The sequence below is a fragment of the Osmia bicornis genome, chromosome 11 (assembly GCF_907164935.1).
Source record: "Osmia bicornis bicornis chromosome 11, iOsmBic2.1, whole genome shotgun sequence".
Classification (NCBI taxonomy): Eukaryota; Metazoa; Arthropoda; class Insecta; order Hymenoptera; family Megachilidae; genus Osmia; species Osmia bicornis.
Genome location: NC_060226.1, coordinates 8,962,079 through 8,982,693, shown reverse-complemented (window position 1 = coordinate 8,982,693; position 20,615 = coordinate 8,962,079). Strand labels below are relative to the sequence as shown.

The following is a 20,615-nucleotide window of genomic DNA, read 5'->3' as shown; positions in this document are numbered from 1 at the left end:
ATTAGCTTAATTTTCATTCGATTCTAATATGTAGACGTACACTGAGTCCCATCGAAGTTGTCGCAGTGAAGTTGACCACGCATTCACTCACCGACGCGGCGTGAATGCGTTAATGAATTTGTAGCCAACTTCACTGCGACAACTTCGATGGGACTGAGTGTACATAGGACTTGAAAGCATGATTCTTCGAATTTTACAATCGTGTATGCACCCTTGGAAGAAAAAATGTTTCTGAACCGCTAATTATAAAGAAAACTCGTTGATCTTCCTTGATTTTACCAGGAGGGTCTTCGAGATCGTTTTAGGATCGAGTCGATCCATCGATCGAAATCGTTAATTGATGTGATTAATTCGCTTTAGAATTAGTCGATTCGATTGACTGTCTTAAAATAAAAGAAAAAAAAATCCCCTTTAAATAAAAAAACATTGATTTATCGTATCCCGATAGTGTTGATATCCTCTCGTCTGAGATTAGAGGGGATAGATAATTTGGGAAGAGACGAAAAATTAGCAAGAGACGACCAAGCGTGACAAAAGAGAAAAATATTGTAATAGAGAGAGAAAAATAGACTTCCCAATCTTTTTCAACTACGGGGAAGCACTTCTTCGTGGACCAACCAGTACGTAGAAACGAGAAAAAGAAGACGAATTGTTTTTCGGTTCGATTCGATAAATAGTATGTACAATATTTTACAGTATTTCACAATTTATTGTTTATAGGACAAAATAGAGATCGTTTTCTTTTCCTCGTTGGTATCATTCTTTAGTCTTGCGAAAGACGAAATCGATTTCCAGCGACTTCGAGAAGTCGATGGATAAGCAAAGGACAAAAAAAAAAAAAGAAAAAATATAATAAACCACGATGTAGCATTTTTCAAGGGGAATATAGTCGAATCTCGCGTGTTAAACGATATAAATAAAACAACTCTACATTACGATTCATTTTATTGTTCGAGCGCTGCTGCGTTTTGTATTATTCGAGAAAGCAACGGAGAGAAATGAAAGAAATAAATTCCTATAAATAGGAAGGCGTGTTTCGATGAAATTTACGATTCGATGCATTTTTCGTTGCATCTATGCATGTGCCACGAAATTCTATTCCTTTTGTCCTATATTATACACTCGTGTAGAAAAAGAAACAAATAGAAAAATATCACCGTCTCCTTTGATGTTACCAGTACGATGAATATTTCATTTTTTTTCTTTCTTTTAGATGAGTGAGACGAAAGAGCCTTAAAAAATTAATGTCTGTCTGCGACAAAAAAGAGAAAACCTTAAAACTTTAATGATGCATAGACGATATTTATGAGTTCATTTATGGTTCTCTAAAAAACTTGACTACCGATATTAAAAACTACAAGGAAATGTAGATATCCGTTTGTTCCTTGTCATAAGAAAAATAGGAAACAGTTTTATAAGATGTATAATATAAATGGTCCAAACTATCTGGATGTAATTTGTAATTTTGATACGTGAAGGGGGACACGTTACCGATCATTTCGTTCTCTTTTCTACCCTAGAATAATTTTTCATCCCTTTTTACTGCCTTCCTAACGATCTATCGCCTATCCTCCCTTTTCTGTTCTTCTGTATGTTAAATTATCCTGCGTTTGTAAAGTAATATACTGTCGGTTTTGTATAATCGAGACGGTGTACTGGCACCCAACATGGACTTAAAACAGTATAGGGAGACCCGTTTCTATAAAGGAGGGTCGTAAAATATCTATAATCAAGGTTGTTTTATGTATGATTGTGCGTGTAACATTGTTAATAAACTAACGATGCTTATGAAACTTTCACGTTTTATACCTCGACTTCCTTAGGTAGAAATTATAAGACGCCTTCCTGCCGGGAATTTGAAGGTAAATTGACGCGTTTGTATGAGGTATATTACGTAAAAGATCTCCTGTGAAAACTAGACTAGAACTTAAATATCAATCTATTATTAAACGTAAATATGATTTGTAAAGAACAATGGCAGATAAGGAAAGTTTTGTCAAAACTCGGAAGCTACATATGTACATGTTCTTTTTGAAATACCCGCCATTGTTTTGAAAAGCCCGCCATAATTCTGAGACGCCATTGCCAGCTAGCAGTCGATCGCCGAACAGCGTTGCAAGAGGTCGGTAACCTACGCAGCTTATTACTTTTTATTAACATTGTAGCCATTCTATTAATTACATTGCAATTGTAAAATGTTTTACATGTGTCAGCGAAGCATTGAAATCATTTATTTTAAGAAAGAAACACCTATAATAATTTTCTATTTTGTTAATCTTACCAGTTACCACCAGGTGGTGCTAGTGACATTGTTTTTTCGATGCGCGCATTAGTACAAAATTAAAAACCACCTAAAAATGAAGTTTGTATGTTTTCACCGTATTAAATTAATTGTTTTACAAGGACTTTGGTGTTCCATATCATGTGGCCGACACTCCCATGTGGTGACTGGTTTATTCTGTGGTATTTTCTTCTATTTATTTTGTTCATTCTACGATAACCCTACTTAATATTTTTAATTTTCAAAAGAATGCATGGCTCACCAACTTCTGTATTTAGAACAAAAATATTGTTATAAATAGAAAATAACCACGTCAATACTTACGCAATTTTAACGTGTATAGTTGTGTACGATAACACGTATATACGTCTGCAGAGAAATTCGTCGTTCTATTTTTAGCACCATGCATTTAATACGGATTAATGTTAGGGTTAGAACACCGACGAATTTCCTGCGAAGCAACAAGTGCAATGTTTATGTATCAGAATACAACCGCCAAAATAATTCGGCGTCAAAAACGACTAGGATGAATAACCTTAACATCTAAAAATAATCGAAACGATTCTTCGCGTGATGCTATTAATATCGCATAAACGAATTTTATTTCTCTTATAATAAAAAAGGAAATAAATTAAAAGAACGGTTTTCGTCTGTTGCAACTCTTTAATATTATTACAATATTCGAAAGTTTCTATTTCACTTGTTGTTAATATTTCAAATTGCTTTGTCTTATATTTAAAATTATTTGTTTACAGGTATCGTCTGCTCGAAACAAAGAATCGATACATCGATCTTATCGCTGTGCAAGTATAGAGATATACAGAAAAACGTGCGTACAAAATCGTAGAGAAAGGAAGGTGGTGTTTGAAACGGTGATACATATGTATTTCGAACGGGGCGCGACGGGACGGATTCGATCAGTTTCTGCGTCGTTTCTTCTGTCTCTGGTGCAGTGTTATCGGCCTGTTATCGTCGTGCAACACGTGTCAATATAGGCGCGCGTTGGCCGCGACGCCGGGTGCATTCACCGACACATGCGCACATCAGCTGAACGAAACTCTTCATAAACCGGCGGGAACACGTTTCTCGGGACTCAGTTGTACACGATGCCACGGATTGGCCGCGATAGACCACGTACCACGTACTACACAACGCTCTTCCTTTTCTTTGCTTTATCACGTTGTTGACGCGGCTGTTTTCGTCGCCGAGTATTCGTCACGCGTACATCATACGCATAACCTTTAATTTCTGTTCGACGCACACGCTCGCGGTACACGCGTCCGACATAAAGAAGCGCGACCGATGCATCAGTTCACCGGCACACTTCCCCGCCAAGGCGTGCGTCAATTTTCGTTGAAGAAACCAGAGAAACGAGCTAACCAGAGAGATAGAATACTTCTGAAGGAATGACCGTTCGTTTGCTCCTGGAAGAAGATCATCGGAGGATCGACGAGGATCGTCCGTCCCGTGGATACGGTAAGTGATTGTTTTTGTTTTGGTAGTCGTCGTGTCAAACACGTGCGTGTCGCAAACGTTGATCTATACGAAGCGTCGGGGCGATGTTTATGTACAGTTCGAAGTTTATCTCGCGTTTTAGACGTGTCTTAACGTTGCTACGAAGAGACTGACGTAATATCAGATGGTGGCGTTGAAATATCAAGCGCTTCTAATACAACCAAATACAAGGGGGATTTATGATTTGTGTTTGCGATCAAGAGAGAAACGAAGAAGGGATTTAAGTAAAGCATCGATGAGAAGAAAATAATCTGGTTTAAATTACGCGTTGTTTAGCGTGTCGTGTCACGTTGCGTTGGTAGACAGGTTTATAACTGTCGCCTTTCGTGATGAAGCGTAGAGAGTAGGAAGAAAAACATTTTATTTTCTCTCATCCGCTCCTTTTTTCCTTCCGTTGAAATTTCTTTGACTCACAGCATCCTTGCGTCGCAACCGCCCAAAATTATTCTTCCCGGTAACATAGACGCGTGGCAATGCCGTCGCGGAATTGCGCACTTCTTTCGTGGCGCTGTGCCAATTTCAAAGTTCAGGTACTCGAGATTGCAGCTTACTATACATATGTACAAGGTGTCTCTTTTATTCATTGCGCTAGTTTTCTATACGAATCTTACCCATGAAAGCGATAAACGTGTGGTATTCGTTTCGAGCGTAATGCTTGAAAGATAAATATGTAGGTTTACTTTGGTAGGATTTAAAAATGGCGGCCACTTGAAAACGAGGCCAACTGGCCTCGTATGTTTATGGGAACAGTTTTTGTGTTCTTTCAGAGTTGAAGATGTCCCTGAATGGATTCCTAGTTTATAAGAAAAAATATTCTATACGCCCTTTTTTTTACCTCGTTCACTGTTAATTTTCAAGGTAGTACTTTCTATTATAACCTGAAGTGAACAAATCGTTTTTTGCACATTATTCCAATCACTCGGAATTTTAAGCAGCAGGGTGACTTAAGTACTCGTTACGTAACTTGTAAGATGGGCTCGATTTGACCTCGATCGAAGCGAGGTTGAAATACCGGTTCCAAAAATTTCCGAAAAATTTGTCAATTCGGTATTGTTGAATTCGTCGCATTGTTAAAGAAGCGCCAATACCTATGACTCATTTCTATTACGATACCGACGGATATAAACATGATATTCAATTTCTTAGGAATCGAACATCCGAACAAACTGTACCCTGTGTTTCCCGTATAAGATCCTTATCGTCGATCAGATAACGCGTCGAAAAAAACAGGCAGCCGTTAATTTACACCCCCACTCGATTAGCTGACAATTGAACGAAGCGTTTCATTCACTAGAATAATATTATCGTTACGAATACTATTTACCGAATATGTGCGCCGATGACCTAATGAAGCAAACACAAGTAGAATCAATTTCATCGCACAACTCATTATGAATAATTAATAAATGAACTTGTTTTTTATCGATCAGGTGTTGAACATCGCGTGGAATGTTTCTTTCTGGCAAAGAAAACCCGTTAAATTAGATATCACCATCCGAGATTTCTTTGTTTTTATTTAAATTAAACTCTCTCGGTTTCCACTTCGAGACCATGATTAATTCCTCGCGCCGAAACTGGCGTCTTTAAATAGAAACGCCACTGTTGGTGATTACATTACGCGCATATACATCTGGCTTCTGCATAACTGTGAAAATTCGTGTACCTAAAACTTATGTGACCTCAGGGTCAGCGCATCCACCGATGAATGAAATTTTGTAATTGCTGCGATACCTTGGTTTCCCGAACCGCCGGATAGATTAAGTTAATTCCCGCGAAAACAGAAGCGCAGATGTTCGTGTACCGATTAATTATCCCCAACGGCTGCCGGTTCCAAAGGTGTCTGCTTTATATTGCGCGGTTATTTTGCGAGAAAACCTTCGAATAATGATTCATTATTAACCAGTTTTGATAAGAAACATTCCGCGACAGACGCTCGGTATCTTCAGATCGTTTATCTAGAGCCGAAGAAATCGAACTTTCCGAATCGATAAGCAATTCGATTTCGTCTGCGTAAACATCGTCTCGAGGATCTGATCGATCCTAGGAGATCGTTGTTCGATGGTCGTATAACGTGACCAGCCGCGGAAGTGACCCGGAAATCCCGTACACCGCCATCAATCATTAGGTGTCTATTCGTTGCAGGAAAACGTCTTATCGATTCCCGGTGACGTGCTTTCCTCTTCTCTCGACGTATCTCTCGGCGTTAACGATGCAAAACCCTCGTGGGAACGTTCTGTCAGAAACAGAGGAGGCATGACCGCTGGTTAATTCTAATCTTTCTATGGTTCCGCAGACGAAAGTTGACCCTCGACTAAACGTTACGGGGCAAACGACCTTTAAACTTGAGTCAGAGTTCGTTGGCTCGAGCCCAGGAAATCGAACGAGGTTTAAAGGGTGTGTACCCAGTTTCTACCCGTAGCTTTCCTTTGGCCTGAGATTAAACGCAAGGGAGCTTTGAGGACCTGCTATCACAATAACTCCCCCTACGCTTCCTGTTAATTAAGGGAAGCCTGAACTGCACGCGACCATACGCAGAAGAGTCTCGTGAAATCGACACGGGAAGCAAAGTCGAGGAAACGTCGCAGATAAAGCGTTAAAAAAATAACACCAGTCGTCGTACAACGTACTTCGTGGCGCTATACATTCAGATTTAGACCCGTCATATGTTTAATTATCGAACAAGTGACAAAATATTTCTCACTTATTGCGTTGCGGTTCGCTATCAAAAGTTTAACACGTATCAACGTATTTTGTAAACAGTAAGCGCGTAAACGAGACGTCAATGAATTTGTTTTTTCCTTTCTATGTTATTGATTTAAAAAAAATGAATTTCATTGTTTTGGTGAAACGAAAATAGCGCTGTTTCGATCAAACTGGACACCCTGTATGTTTATCGAAGGCTTCTGTTTATATACGAAGCCACGGTGGTGGTGAGGCTTGCACGTGAGAGAGTCAAATCGAGGACGAAGAGGATCGAAATGAGGAAAAGTAACGGGGCGAGTAACGGGTTGAATTTAACGCATCTTGCCGTTACGAGCACGTTTGTAAGTCTAGTTCTTAGGTCAGGTTAGATCGTGTAACTTTACGACTGTGCGTTGATAATGTACGCTTTAATAAGAAAAAACACTTCTTCCCACAAATTATCAACGATTATCGACTGTATCGATAATATAGAAAACTAGCATCGTCGGTAATAGTCTCGTTATCAAGTTCAGAGATTTTGTTTTCGATTTCTCGATTTCTTATCGATAACGTTGACGCAGTATTCTTTCTCGAGAATCACTGTCGTCACGGAAAATGTAACAGTCATCGTGTTTCCGAGAACACTGTTACCGTGTTCCGAGAACACAGTGACTAACCATCTCCGTGGGAACAGAGACTGATGTAATAGGATTTCCGGAATTTACAGCGCATCGAATAATCGAATTCAAAATGTAATTTGCAATGGCCGATGAATATTCAAACCGTTCACGGTCCGCGCTTGATTCGATGAAAGATTAATACGCTCTGATCCACCATGTATAATATAAATGAAATGGAATAATATTTGATCTGATCGAGCGCGAACGAATGGATAGCGTGGATCGGGCCTGATTGACGAAACGGCGTCTCCCGCCCGCGAAAGTTTGAAACGCTCAACCGCGCATGCCCAACGCGGTGGGAGAGCCGCGCGATCTTCGTGGGGATGAAAAACGTGGTGGGGAATTTTGTAGCGGTTAAACGCGAGACAGCAAGGGTATCGGCGCGTATATACCGGTACTAATGGTATGATCCAGCAAACACACGCTTCGAGCTCTCACGAGCGTTACGTTCAACTTCCAATGTGTCTTTCGTTCGCGATGATACCGTTTGATTTGCAAGTGTACCACCAGAGCACGCGTTCAACTAAATGGCTTACATAAGTTACGCGGTAACATTAATTTTTTGGAGATAAATCCCGCGCACGCTTCTCTGTTGACTATATCGTGAGTATTATACAGAACGATTCAACCAGGTGACGACAACTTCATTTCTCATTGGAGCGACGTTACTGTGAAACTGATTCAGAGTTTGGCACTTTTTCGTTTATTTTCATGTACACGAAATAAAGTTGCCGGCTCGCTCGATCGACGCGACCCGCTTGTTATTCGACGTAAACCACGAACAGTAGTAAGACAATAATTGAACGTTGATTTTAAATAATTGAATTGAAAAAAAGAAGAATTTAAAGAATTTAAACGACAAAAGTGTGTCGTACATGAAAATACGAAGTTGGTGATGAGCATGGCTGTGACCCAGAAACAGTTCGAGGTGGTAACTTTATCATCGGAGTAGACGAATCTCGCAACGGTGCCAAGAAAGAAAAAAACGAAGTGGGGGATCAAGGAATGCGAACGTTGTTCTTTCTACTTGCTGTGCGAGAATAAGACACGATTCGATCTTTGAAGTGGATCGACTACGATTAAGAAATTTCGACCGCGAAGAGAATCCTCTTTCCTCACGACCGTTACGATAGATCGATTAATTATCGAACCTTTAATTCGAGCAAGTGGAAATTAAAGGAAGAAAATTGTTAACGATACAGATATATTTGATAAGGAGAATAGGAAAAAGAAGCGGGCAGACTCAAATGCGGCGTTTATCGTTGCCGGCAATAACGGTCAAAGATCGTTCGAAATATCCCGTCGAGTTTCGCTTCTGCGATTCGTCTGGTACGTGGTTAAAGACTCCTCGACGTTCGAGTATCCCATCTATAAAACGCATAGTTCAGGATCACCGTGGAGTTGACGCACTGCCCGCGATCGTTGCATGATATCTCGTGTTTTTTGGAACACGCGGTCGTGTGTGTGTTCCACTCGCGTCTCGTGCTCTTATTTTTGCGGTGATTTTTTTTTTAAACGTACCTTTATTGAATAAATCGTCTATCGAAAGTGTGGTGAGCCGATCAAAGAAAGTGTCGTGATTTAATTACGCGGTGAAGATGGAGGATACAGAGGGGAAAATGATGCCGGGAACGAGCATATCCGTCTTCGTGTTAGCGAGCACGCTGTTTCTCGGCGGAGTCATCCTCGTGATCGGTTACATCGTTAGCCGGTTGTCACGGACGAACAAATCTTCGGATTCAACGAAAAGTAAGCATTGCCATGAATCAATTTCGCTAGGGAACACGTTTCAACGCTATCTAACTATCTAAGGGGGAAACAGTACCACGCTTGCGTGCTCATGGACCCTCTCACACGTTGCCGATCGCACGATTCTCTTTTCTTTTTCCTGCTTTCCACTCGTACATATCCTGATTATCGTTTTCTAAGATAAAGCGTACCGTTAGCCGAGTACGTTGGTTAAATAGGTCACGCGACAATGAAGCATGTCTAATTTCACGTATACGTGCAGAATTCTCCTACTGTTTTTTATTCATAATTCTACGCAAATTTTATATCGACAAACATTTTTTTTTTTTCTCTCTTTTCTTACTTTGAAAACACTCGAGAACGTTTTAATCGTGAAATACCAACGAATTACATATTTGCGATTGTCAATTGCTATCGCGTGATAAGTATAGTTGGTATTCGACCGAGGAATGCGCATTCGCGTTTCTCACGTTCAGAGGAAAGAGTTCGCACTAAAACGAGCGGAATATTTGAAATAAATATCATTCGAAAAGAAATTAAACGAGGCGTAACACGATCCGATAGCGTAACAACGTGCATTACTGGACGCTTGAATTCGTTCCCATGTTAATGCGCAAAGAATTGGCGGGAAATAATACTTTTACGAAGAATGCAGTTTCGCCGACTGTTTGTTATCTATAATTTGTTTAATCGCGCCAACGACTTCCGTGCGAACAGACTAAATATCAACACCGGTGATATTGTATGTAAAATAGTTACGTTTTCCTTGCTTCTTTCAAACGCGCTACCCTTGGTTTCGATTCGCACGTGTTTTTCGTCGTTCTAACAGAAAAGCCTCGCGCACTTTGCGCATCCTTCTAACGTTAGAAAAGTGTCCGTCGTTGATAATAATCGAATGGAATTAAATCACCGTTTTAGACGCGTTAACGCGAGGTCAATCCATGGAGTCGGTATTTTCGTTTGCCGGCATAAAAGTATACCGCGAAAGGTTTTCAGTGTAAAAAAAGGGAATAGAAGGAGTGGAAGGGGTTAGGACGCGGTATGGGGTGAATCAAAGAGGACAAAGAGAGCTGAAACGCAGCTGCTTCAGCACACGCATGGCCCGTGTTGAAAATGCACTTCATTCTCGTTCACGAACAAAATGGACCACGCCGCGCGCATTAAAACGCGTCTAAATATCCGAGACATTTTGTTCTCGCGTTTTTGTAGGTTAGGTCGTTCATACTTAACGTTTTCAGGACGGAAGGGATGCTGGTGCAAAATTCAGATATATTTACTGATATAAACATATTTTTATAATAATTCATCACATACATACGATAGCCGTTTAATTAATGATCGTTTAAAGCGTAATAAATGTAAATTGATAAAGCGATGATGCATTCGAATTCGTCGTTAAAAAGAACGTAATTGAACGACGAGTAGCGAGAGTAGAGTGACGTTGAAGTCGAGTAATCTTGAAAACCGGCGGGAAGCAGATTCGAAGCGTTCCTTGACGCGCGTTCGCGCCGATTATCGAAGCGTGTCGATCGCCGAGCTAACGCGTGTGGTGAATTTTTTTTTTTTCTTTGCTTAATAAATTCGTGATAAAAAACAATATTCTGTCCCTATAATTTCGTTTCGCCCTAGTGTGGATCGTTTTAACGGAGAAAGAACCACACGCAAATGACGACGGCCACCCTTGCGTATAAATAACACCGACATCGCGTGTGTATTTATACGCGCGTCTCGCGTGCGTACACGTGTACTTACGAGGAGAAACGCTCAGGGCCGTACGGACAGATACGCTCGGCGAATGAACAATCGACAGAGGTGTTATAGGGACCGATTCGGAAGAAGGACCTTCTATATTTATGGTAGAAGGAAGTGTTCGCACGTTTCCATCGTTCATCCTTAAACGTTACCTCGTCGATAGCTGGATTGAATTCGGAATTAGATTGATTTTATGGCTATACAAAGGTTATCAATTTTCGTACCATATCGTTTTTAAAATTTTTCTTATATTATACGTACAATACATTTTAAATATAACAAAAAAATTTTGTTCGCTATCTTTTTTAAAGCGGTGAAATTTTTTTATAAATATTGAAAAAACAAAAATGGTGGGAATTTATTTGAATTCAAAACAATTACATTTAAACTTTAGTATACATCTAAATCATTAAATAACTTGAAGAATAAATTACGTTCGAATAATACGTAATTAGAATTTAATCGTCTCAAGGATTAGTTGTTGAACGGTTTTCTTTTCTTGCGACGAAGATAATAATGTTGAAATTATTGCGATTAATTGCAAATTCTTAATAGCGTCACGTGTCGTTCGATACCGGTGGAGAAGGAGGGGGGGAAAAAAATTGTTGTCCGTAACGAGAGAAAGGTTAAACACGCGATTTCTGTCCCGTTGTGGCAGATAACATAAATATGTCGCAGTGCGCTACATTTTCCGGGCCAGTGCGGTAAAACACGTCCCTGAAAACTCGCGACACGCACTGCGAATAGTGCACTGACCGCGGACAACTATTTCTATTTGTCGATCGCTTTTGCTTTCTCCCTCGAACAAAACGAAATATTATCTGAACCTGTACACCGTGATTCTTAATACCCCGATTGCACAAAAAAAAAGAAAAAAATATAAAAAATATAAAAAAAAAGTCGTAAAGTAACATCGAAGAGGACATATGACACTGATAACTGAGTCTGCAATTTTCTTTTCCTTCTTTTTTATTGGTTTATTGAAATTGCATGTAGATCTTCAAGTACGTATATTATGTAATGATGACTATTAAAATACATCTATTATGCAGAAATAAATGATTGTTTCACGCGATGACACGCGTGGGTCATGGTATATTGTCTAGTGTTAAATAATAACGCTGTTTCATAGCGTATAATGAATCATTGTCAGTAATATACCTGCTAATGTTTAGTTACCCTAAAAATAGGTAAAATAGGAAAACTAGAAAATGAAATAGATAATCCATTCATTCTTTATCTCGGCATTAGCCAAGGTAAATTTTAACAAAAACATCTCGATAAAATTTATAATTTAAAATAAGAAACTTGAAACCAATCATTTTGATTGATTTGCTAGTTCTAGCGTTTGTTTTTTAAAAATTATTCTCAAGTACCATTCAGCTTCGCATTGTTTCACTCGTCCGGGTTAACGAGCCGGTACACCATTCAAGAATCCCGCAAGTTGGAATAATAATGATTCACGAATGGTGTGAATTCACGGAGCAAGCGTTTTATTGTTTAATTTCCGGCTCGGAGCGCGACTCGAAGGAAGAGAGGGATTCGAGACGGGTAATCTTGGAGAAAGGAACTCGTCATATCTGACAAATATATTAGGGTTTCCGAGTGCCAGGTAATCGAACCTGGCGCTCGTCGATACAACTCGATCGCTTTTCAAACGGTGCAATTCGTTCGTGCCGACTGACACGTTCCCACCGAGGCTACCTGATCGAAGCTATCCATTGTAATTAACGATATTTATTGCTCAGCTGTTTGCAGACGCAGCAGAAAGTCACGGGGGGTTTTACCCGAAACCTTGATTACGAGGAGAAAGTAACGTAGCCTCTTCTGAATATATTTTCGTGTAAATGACTCATTGCGCGATGACGATGACCCAGGGTAACAATTGGATCGTGCTACTTTATCTTCCGTTACATACATCAATCTCTTATTTTTTAAATTTCTTAAATTGTTTACTACGATTTTCTCGAATAGTACGAGATTTTTAAATAGTTATTAATTATTTCAAATTCCCCTCCACTTTCATTTTCCAAATCATAGACTATTTTTATAATTAATTAAATATTCTTTTTGTAATATTTGTAAATATTAATATTATCCAATATTGTTTACGAATATTTTCAAAATTTTCATTTTCTATGTAGTCAACTGGAGAAACACCAAAGGTGGGGTAAGATGAATTCTAATAGGGTAGTTTTATCCTAGTTACTATCCCAGTGACCAATCATAGCGCGTCCCTTTCGGTAGTCCAGGTCAAAGGATTTAAAAGGGCCATCGACACCGCGGTTGGCTTTAGTGGACGCGTAACATCGGTGGCAGAAGCATTATCACCGGTTCTACATAAACAGTGGTTTGTTGACGATTTTCCAGTTTCCTCGATTACTCGTCGATGTTTCACGTGGGTGCTCCGTTCCGTCTCGCTCTTTGTTTTGCTTTCGTTCTTGCCTGATAAAGTGCGAACGATTAGCGTCACAGGCCGTAAACTGTGAAGGTTCGAGATACATATATACAGGAAAGAATCTTTGATCCGTACGAAAACAACAAAAGCTACGTCAATATGGACTGGTAAGGTTACTCGTCTCTTTGACGCGTATTTTTCCCCCTTCCCGTTCTTTTTTATTTAAACACCCGTCTGTAAAATGCGAGCAGTAGACGATTCTTTCGTACAACGATGATATGTTGGTCATTGGGTTTTTAACCCTTCGCGACCTGTACGTTTATTTTCATTTATCTCCAGATAACTTTTATTACAGAATTTCATTTTTTCCCCCTTCACAGGGTTTTCCTTTTGAAACGCGTCTCACAGCAGTGCTGATCATTTCTGTTACAGATGCCACAGAATCGGAAAAGGTGAAGTTCCAAGATTCGAGGGACTCCGCTAGATCGAGCACGACTTCCGGTAGCGCGGCCGCCAATAAGCGCGCGAAGAACAAAAAGCGGCGGGAAACGCAACAGGAGTTCACGCATTCGTGGATGGTGGGCGCGTTGAAGGGCCACACCGCCACCGTCCTCGACATGAATTTCTCCAGCAACGGCAAGTTCCTCGCGAGTTGTGCCGAAGGTACGTGTCAGATAAAGAAAATGAAACGAAATTAACAAATTTTCTACTTCTTCGATAAATGTTTCTCTATCAGTGGCCTTATCGAAAGGTGCAAAGAGTGATCTATCGTATGGATCAAATTAAGCCTTACTCATCGTCGTTATCGGGTTGAAAGAAAGACAAAAATATCGTTTATTGTTATAGCTAGTATTTCCTGTTATCTCAGGAAACGTTGCACAATATTATAATAAAGTTCAAAGGCCTGTCGTTCAGAATCGACGAGTCATTTAATCAAACGGGTTAGATTTATTTTGCAGATTTCTTACGCTCGCAACAATTCTTACTATTGCGCGAGAAAATTGATAAAAATTTTATGTCCCTGATAGAGTCTCGTTCGAGGGAGAAAAATCTGTCGTTTGCAAACGGGATTCATCGGTTTTTCTATTTTTATTTGCATGTGTCGTTGTGTCGATAATAATAGCCAAAATCTCTGTCTCTTTTTCTTTTTCGTACGTCAAGAAGTACGTGAAAAATATAAAATATATATATATACATATTTTTTTTAACATTCGGAAGACGAACTGAAAGACGTGGAAAATTCTGTTCGACTATTTAATGAAATTATTCGTATCTCGTGCGGATGTTTCGCAAGGGGCCGCGTAAGGGCTAAGATATTCGAGCGTCTTCTCCTGTCCTTTAATGGTTCATCTCGTCACTGTTCGTGGGTGACCCGTTGGCCATGGAAGATTTTTCGTCGAGTTTCTCTTCTTCTTTCTCCGGACGAGTTTAACCTCGAATCCACGCGTGCGACATAGGTGCGTGCCGAGAGACATGAGTAACAGAGCGGTTTAAAAACGGTAGCCCCCCAGGTGTATTCTTGGAAACAAGGTGTTACAACGGGAGAATACAGAAATTTTTGTATCTTTTTCTTATTTCACTTGCTTCGCTAGAAGCTAGAAGTAAAACGCTAGATACTTTTTCTAGAATTAAAGGCAGGGGTTAAAATTTCCAAGGTTATCAATAAGATAGGAAATAATTTTCTTCGCCCACGGTTACGCCATCGGGAGGGGTTGATCGCCCGTGTCAAGTTTAATTCGAAGAAACGATATATAGAATTCGGGGCCAGTGGTTGATGATCACCTTTGCGAGGCGTAACGTAACAGAAGTGGCTGGTTGTAACCGCCTAATAATAGCGCTACGTGGGAAATTCTCTGGCCTTAAATCAAGCCCACACTACGAGCGACAAGAAAATTACTCTAACTCGCGATGAAGCGTCGTCATAAGCCGATAATTCGGTATACAAGATTAGCCGCGCCGGGGCCACGAGTGTTGCCTTATCCGATTCGAACGGGAAATCTAATTAGCGAACAACTTACAACTTAATTAGGAAAAAAATGTCCTAATTGGTAAACTCTCGACGAGCCCTATCCCTTGCTCTCTCCAGGATAAATCGATATAAAAATTAACTCCAAAAAAAAATATGTTTTTTCTTAACGAGCATAGATCTTTTCCCTGCTTTTCTATCTCCGATTGCTCGGAGGTCAGGATTTCCTCGAAGAATCGACGTATGGAATGCGAACCGGATGATTTCATTAAATGACGCAACGGTACATATCGAAGAAGCCGGTCATTCCTTGCGAACGGGGATACCGTGTTCCGTTATCCGAGTCACACAACCGATTCCCTCGTCCTCTCTTCTTCTTCTTGGTCGTCGTAGTCTTCGTGTTGTGTCCCTTCTTTCGTTTCACTTGGCGTGTGTGCGCGCGACCGATATCTTCTTCACCGATCCTGTTCTCTCCGCACGAAACCGTGTGTATATGTGTTACCCTCCGAGAAACTGGAGCGATTCGTTTTATCGCGAACGGCTATGGTGTTGAGGGAAAAATTCACGTACCCGTTGCAAGGTCGAGGTGATTCCGTTTTTCCTGCTCGTTTGTTTCCTTGGAAAATTGCCTGCAGCTACTTTCTGACGCAACTTCTGATGCAATCGAAGGGTGACTGCATCGACTTGGTCATTTTATTCCTTTCATTCGTGACGTTTTCCCGGATTCGAAGATTCATCGATCGATTCAACAGCAATTTGACACCGGTAGATAATTGCTTTTGAAATTAGTTGGACAGGTGTGAAGAGTAATTAGGATAAGTAATTAGCGTATTCACGAGATACCGGTTGCTAATTAAATCTTCGATTGGCTATAGGTTCTCGTGTATAACGAAAAGTAGTCGAATATCGTCGAAACTTTCAAAAATTTCTAATCTCGATCGGACAGCCTCTCGGCATCTTTAGTTACGGGACCATCCGAAAAGTTTCTCTATGTTTTGGCTCGCTTGGTGAACGCGTGTTCGTCCGCGACCAAGCGGAGAAAAGAAAGCGACCCTTTCCGTGACGCGGGTTCGGCGAAAGTTGCGTATTGCTGAATAAACGAGAAGCATTAAAACGGTTCGCCGTTTTTATTGCCCGCTACTTTTTTTCAACGATTTACTTGTAACTTTACTTTTTATAAACGCGACAAGAAAACAGTTAAATACGTTCTATCTACAGAATTAGAACAATTTCTCCGAACGATTCGGAGAAAGCTACATCCCTTATGTCTAAGTTATGTTCCTAGGGAAGCCTAGAAATTATTGTTTGATCTCTAATTAAAATCAAACGATTCGCCCCTCGCCTTATAAAATTAAATGGGATTCTTTTTTTTAAGTTTTGTATATCTCGAAGCATGACACGCGTGATCGGTGAAGAATATAAATTATAAGACGAGGGGTTGATCCTTTTTTAAATCCAATATCGACGAGCGTGTATAACGTCGACACGATGAATCCTTATGCACAGACAAAAATTCATATACGTTACTTCATGCGTCCGTGGCAAGCTTTCACTTTCACACCTTTTTTTTTTCTTTTTTGAAGCAATTAATCGCGCACCACTCGCCGCGATTTTTGCAACGATCCTTTACCTCCCCGTTCGCGTCTTTTTCTCGTCGTGAAACCGTGAAAATTTCATTAGAACGCCGTGGTTCTCGCTGGAATCGTAGCGAGTTGAATCGCATGGGTCAAGAACGGTACCGATCTTATGCTCGTCTTCTGATCGTTCAAAGACAATTTAACAAGCCAACTTTCGTTGTTCATATTATAAAAGAATGACAATAATTTTCCTAACAAGAAACGTGTGTTAGAAAGTAGCTGAAAGGGCAGAGATGCATGCGCGTGGTGTGTAGTAAAAGTTTCTAACAGTATATATAAAGTAGGTTGTCAATTTGTAAATATCATTGCCTGCCGGACGATGAACTGACGCATATATGTTTTTGTGTGTAACATAAAGATTGCGGCCTGCTCCTGAGAGAGGAGCTCCTGGTGGACCACGGGGAGAGCGACCGGTACGCCGGCTGTAAGGTGAACCGTGACACGCAGTCGTCGTCGTCGTCGTCGTCGTCGTCGTCGTCGTCGTCGTCGTCATCGTCGTCGACAAAGACATCGCCAGGAAGTCGAAGCAAGTCGTCGAGCGTGTCAACGTCCTCTTCGACGACGTCCACGTCCGGAAGTACGTCCACGGTGGCGACCGTGACCGCATCCTCGACGACGACGAAAGAGGACCGAGCGATCCTGAGCCGAAGACAACGCAAGAACCGCACCAGAGCACCGCGAGACCGACGCCGCGAGTTGTGCGACGACGAGCACGAGGACGAGCCCGCGACGCAGCAGGAGCATCATCGACACCATCATCGCCGCCAGCAGCACTATCAGAACAGTCCGTCGCGTGATTCTGTATCCGTTCAAATAAATAGCACCGACGGTAGAAAGTCTGGTTCCAGAAGGAACAAAGCTCAAAGCGATTCCCGTCGCGAAGAGAGGAAGAACGACGGTATCTTCCTGAGCCTTCAGAGAAAGGAACTGCATCATCTGAGCGACGCGGCGGTTGCCTCGTTGCTTCGCAGATACACGCTCACCGGGGAGCAGCTGGCTCACCTTGGTTACCCGGTCGAGTGCAGCTATTTCCCGGGCTACGCTGTGATCATAAATTATCTTCAGCATCCTATAGGACATCGGATTCGTAGCTATCATCATTTAGACGTGAACGCGCAAGAGTTCATCCCTGGAAGCGGTACCAGTTCCTGGACGATGGCCGAGAGCGAAGGAGACAGCGGACACTGCAGCGGTAGTTCGGTGGAGAGTTCCGATCTCGAGCAAGAAAGTTCCTCGGACAGCGACAAATACTCGGACATAGGCGAGTCCTCCTCCTCGTCCTCCACCACCGACTACTCTTGCCCTTGGTCGTCGTCGTTCGCCTCGAGTTCTCAGGAATCGTCGCGAAGGTATTCCACTCCAGAGCCTTACGAATTGGTGGTGGTGGAGCGCCGTTGCGCTAGGTGTTACAAGAGCTTCTACGTGAACCGAGAAAGCGGCGAGTATCTCCACGAGGAACGTTGCGTCTACCATTGGGGCAAACTTCGAAGCGGTCTCGTGGACGGTGCTCACAGCGAGACGTGGGAGTGTTGTCGAGGTCGTGAGACGGCTAGAGGCTGCACCAACGCCAGGATGCACGTGTGGACGGGTCTGGCACCCGGTTACAACGGTCCCTTCGACGGTTACGTGCACACCAGACCGGCCAGGATCGTACCGAAAGATGGTAACTACGGGGTGTACGCTCTCGACTGCGAGATGTGTTTCACGCGACGTGGCCTCGAATTGGCCAAGGTGACGGTGATCGGTATGGACGGTAACGTAGTGTACGATGCCCTGGTGAAACCCGACGACGAAGTGATCGATTACAACACAAGGTTCAGCGGCATAACCGCGTCGGATTTGTCGAAGGCGTCGAAAACGTTGAGGGACGTTCAAAGGGACTTGACCAGTTTCGTTCACGCCGAAACCATATTGATAGGTCACGGTCTGGAGAACGATCTTAGAGCGTTGAGATTGTTGCACACAACGGTGATCGACACGTGTGTCGCGTTCCCCCACTTCCTCGGTTATCCATTTCGCAGTAGCTTAAAGACCCTCGCGAGGACAGTGTTGCGAAGGGAGATCCAAGTGGCGGAACACGACTCCATCGAGGACGCTAGAATCGTATTAGATCTCATGCTTAGAAGACTACAACACGATCTCTCGTGGGAGTGTTCCGAGCCATCGTGAAATAACCAACGAATAACGCGGTTGTACATACTATCTTGGTGACTCGAATATACCATATACTATATACATAAATATGTACAGTGAATGGAACTCTGTCGGAGGTGATGGACCTCGGCACCCGAGAACTGAACAAATTTCGTCGAGTCTACCTAAGGTTTACCGGGCGATCACGCGGTCCTGTCGATGTATCACTTTCTTTTGTCGTTTTTTCTTTAGTGTCGAAAAAACAGAGAAAAAAAGCGCTAACGAGAATCGAATCTGTCAGGACGGGATCCACGCTGATTCCCCAGCAACTCTTCCGTCAGTGTTCAGTTCCAAGTGAAGTCTGTGATATGTTACATATATACAGAAAGATAAAAAAAGAAGCTACACGTGTATGAGCGCGTCCCAGCGCGTTCGGTCATTCGCACAGATAGACTTATAGGCACACCATACTCCCATAACACACGATTCATACGTTCAGTTTCATTCATGCGATACATTCAGTTTGTAAGGTGCGTCGTTGCCGAGGAAAAGGTTTAGCTCGATTTCAGTTGCGACCACTCGGTACCACACGAGTGATGGAATAATTTTTTTTAATAATCTTTCTCTGTTTGTTTCCTTTCTATAAATGAATCTCACTTGTAACGTCGATAAGGGCTGTTCGTATTTTTCTCTCTTTTTTTTTATTTCGTCCATCGATTCAATTTTGTTGAAGAAACAGAAGTACAAAGTAGGCTGGTGTGAGATAGAAAAAAGAAAATGAAATGTCATTTTTTGGGATGATCGAGTTTGAAGTATGACAAGTCACCCTTGAGTTCGATTCGAGCCTGTATGCTGCGTTTCGATTGCGTTCGCGGTGCATTTCTTTCACCCAAACAGTATACGAGCTACGTTGTTGATGTTGTTTTAAAACGTTCGAAGTACAATGGTTACAATTGTTAAATTTAAAGCAACATGACAGAAGTGTGAGAACACTAATAAAACGATTAAACAAAAGAAACAAAAGAATATTTCCTTTGTGTATTTCGATTAAGATACAAGTCCCATCCGCGAAACGTTTTCCTCGACAAACGCTCAACGCGTAAATTCATGTTAATAATAGGTATCTCGTGCTTGACATACTTTCATGAAGATATCATTACTCATATATACGTATAGGATGTTTCAAAAAAGATCTACATCATGAAACCTGTACGATCCTATTCTTCGCGACAAAACAATTCGAAAAGTCCTTTACCATTTTTCAATCCGACGTTTCGTTTCGGAGATACAAGCGATCAAAGATTGAGCGCTCCACTTCCGGTCCCGCGCGCATGCGCAGTCAGGCGACCAATCAGCTGTTCCGCGCAGGAGCGCAAGGATTCAAGATGGCGTCTCAGGATTTAAACTACTCGATCTTTAATCGACTGTATCTCCGAAACGAAGCATCGTATCGCAAAACGGTAAAGGACTTTTCGATTCCGTTTTTCACAGAGAATTCGTAGCTTTCACGATCTACATTTTTATTTAAAACACCCTGTATATATAGACACATTTATACGCGTAGGATAAACACACACACGTTTTATACCTTACGACCTGTCTCATGCATATTTCATTCAGCGTTGTTTTTTCGTACACGTACAAAGCGAGAGGAGGACACGCGGCGTCATTGATGCTGGTAAGTGTCTCTCGGGCTTCCACCGAGCGGTTTGCATTTAAATTCTCTAGAAAATGTCGGTAAAAGGAGGACACCGCGAATTCGAGATGTTCCTCGCGGATTTAACGAGTTTTCTTATATAAAATTTCAGTTGTGTTTTGTTTC

The 20,615-nt window shown here is 41.6% G+C and overlaps 1 protein-coding gene across 3 annotated transcripts; it reads left to right on the top strand.

Moving 5' to 3' along the window:
- Positions 1-88: 88 nt before the first annotated feature.
- On the top strand, positions 89-20,613 carry LOC114878836 (serine-rich adhesin for platelets). Of its 3 annotated transcripts, XM_029193082.2 has the most exons (4): positions 89-2,463; positions 3,037-3,757; positions 13,490-13,720; positions 17,019-20,613. In XM_029193082.2, the coding sequence occupies exons 2-4, from the start codon at positions 3,688-3,690 to the stop codon at positions 18,827-18,829; spliced, it is 2,112 nt and encodes a 703-aa protein (XP_029048915.2). In that variant the 5' UTR covers positions 89-2,463; positions 3,037-3,687; the 3' UTR covers positions 18,830-20,613. The 3 variants fall into 3 exon arrangements, with proteins under 3 accessions (XP_029048915.2, XP_029048914.2, XP_029048913.2); XM_029193081.2 differs by lacking the exon at positions 89-2,463 and having other exon boundaries at positions 2,998-3,757; XM_029193080.2 differs by lacking the exons at positions 89-2,463; positions 3,037-3,757 and adding an exon at positions 7,515-8,907.
- Positions 20,614-20,615: the final 2 nt, after the last annotated feature.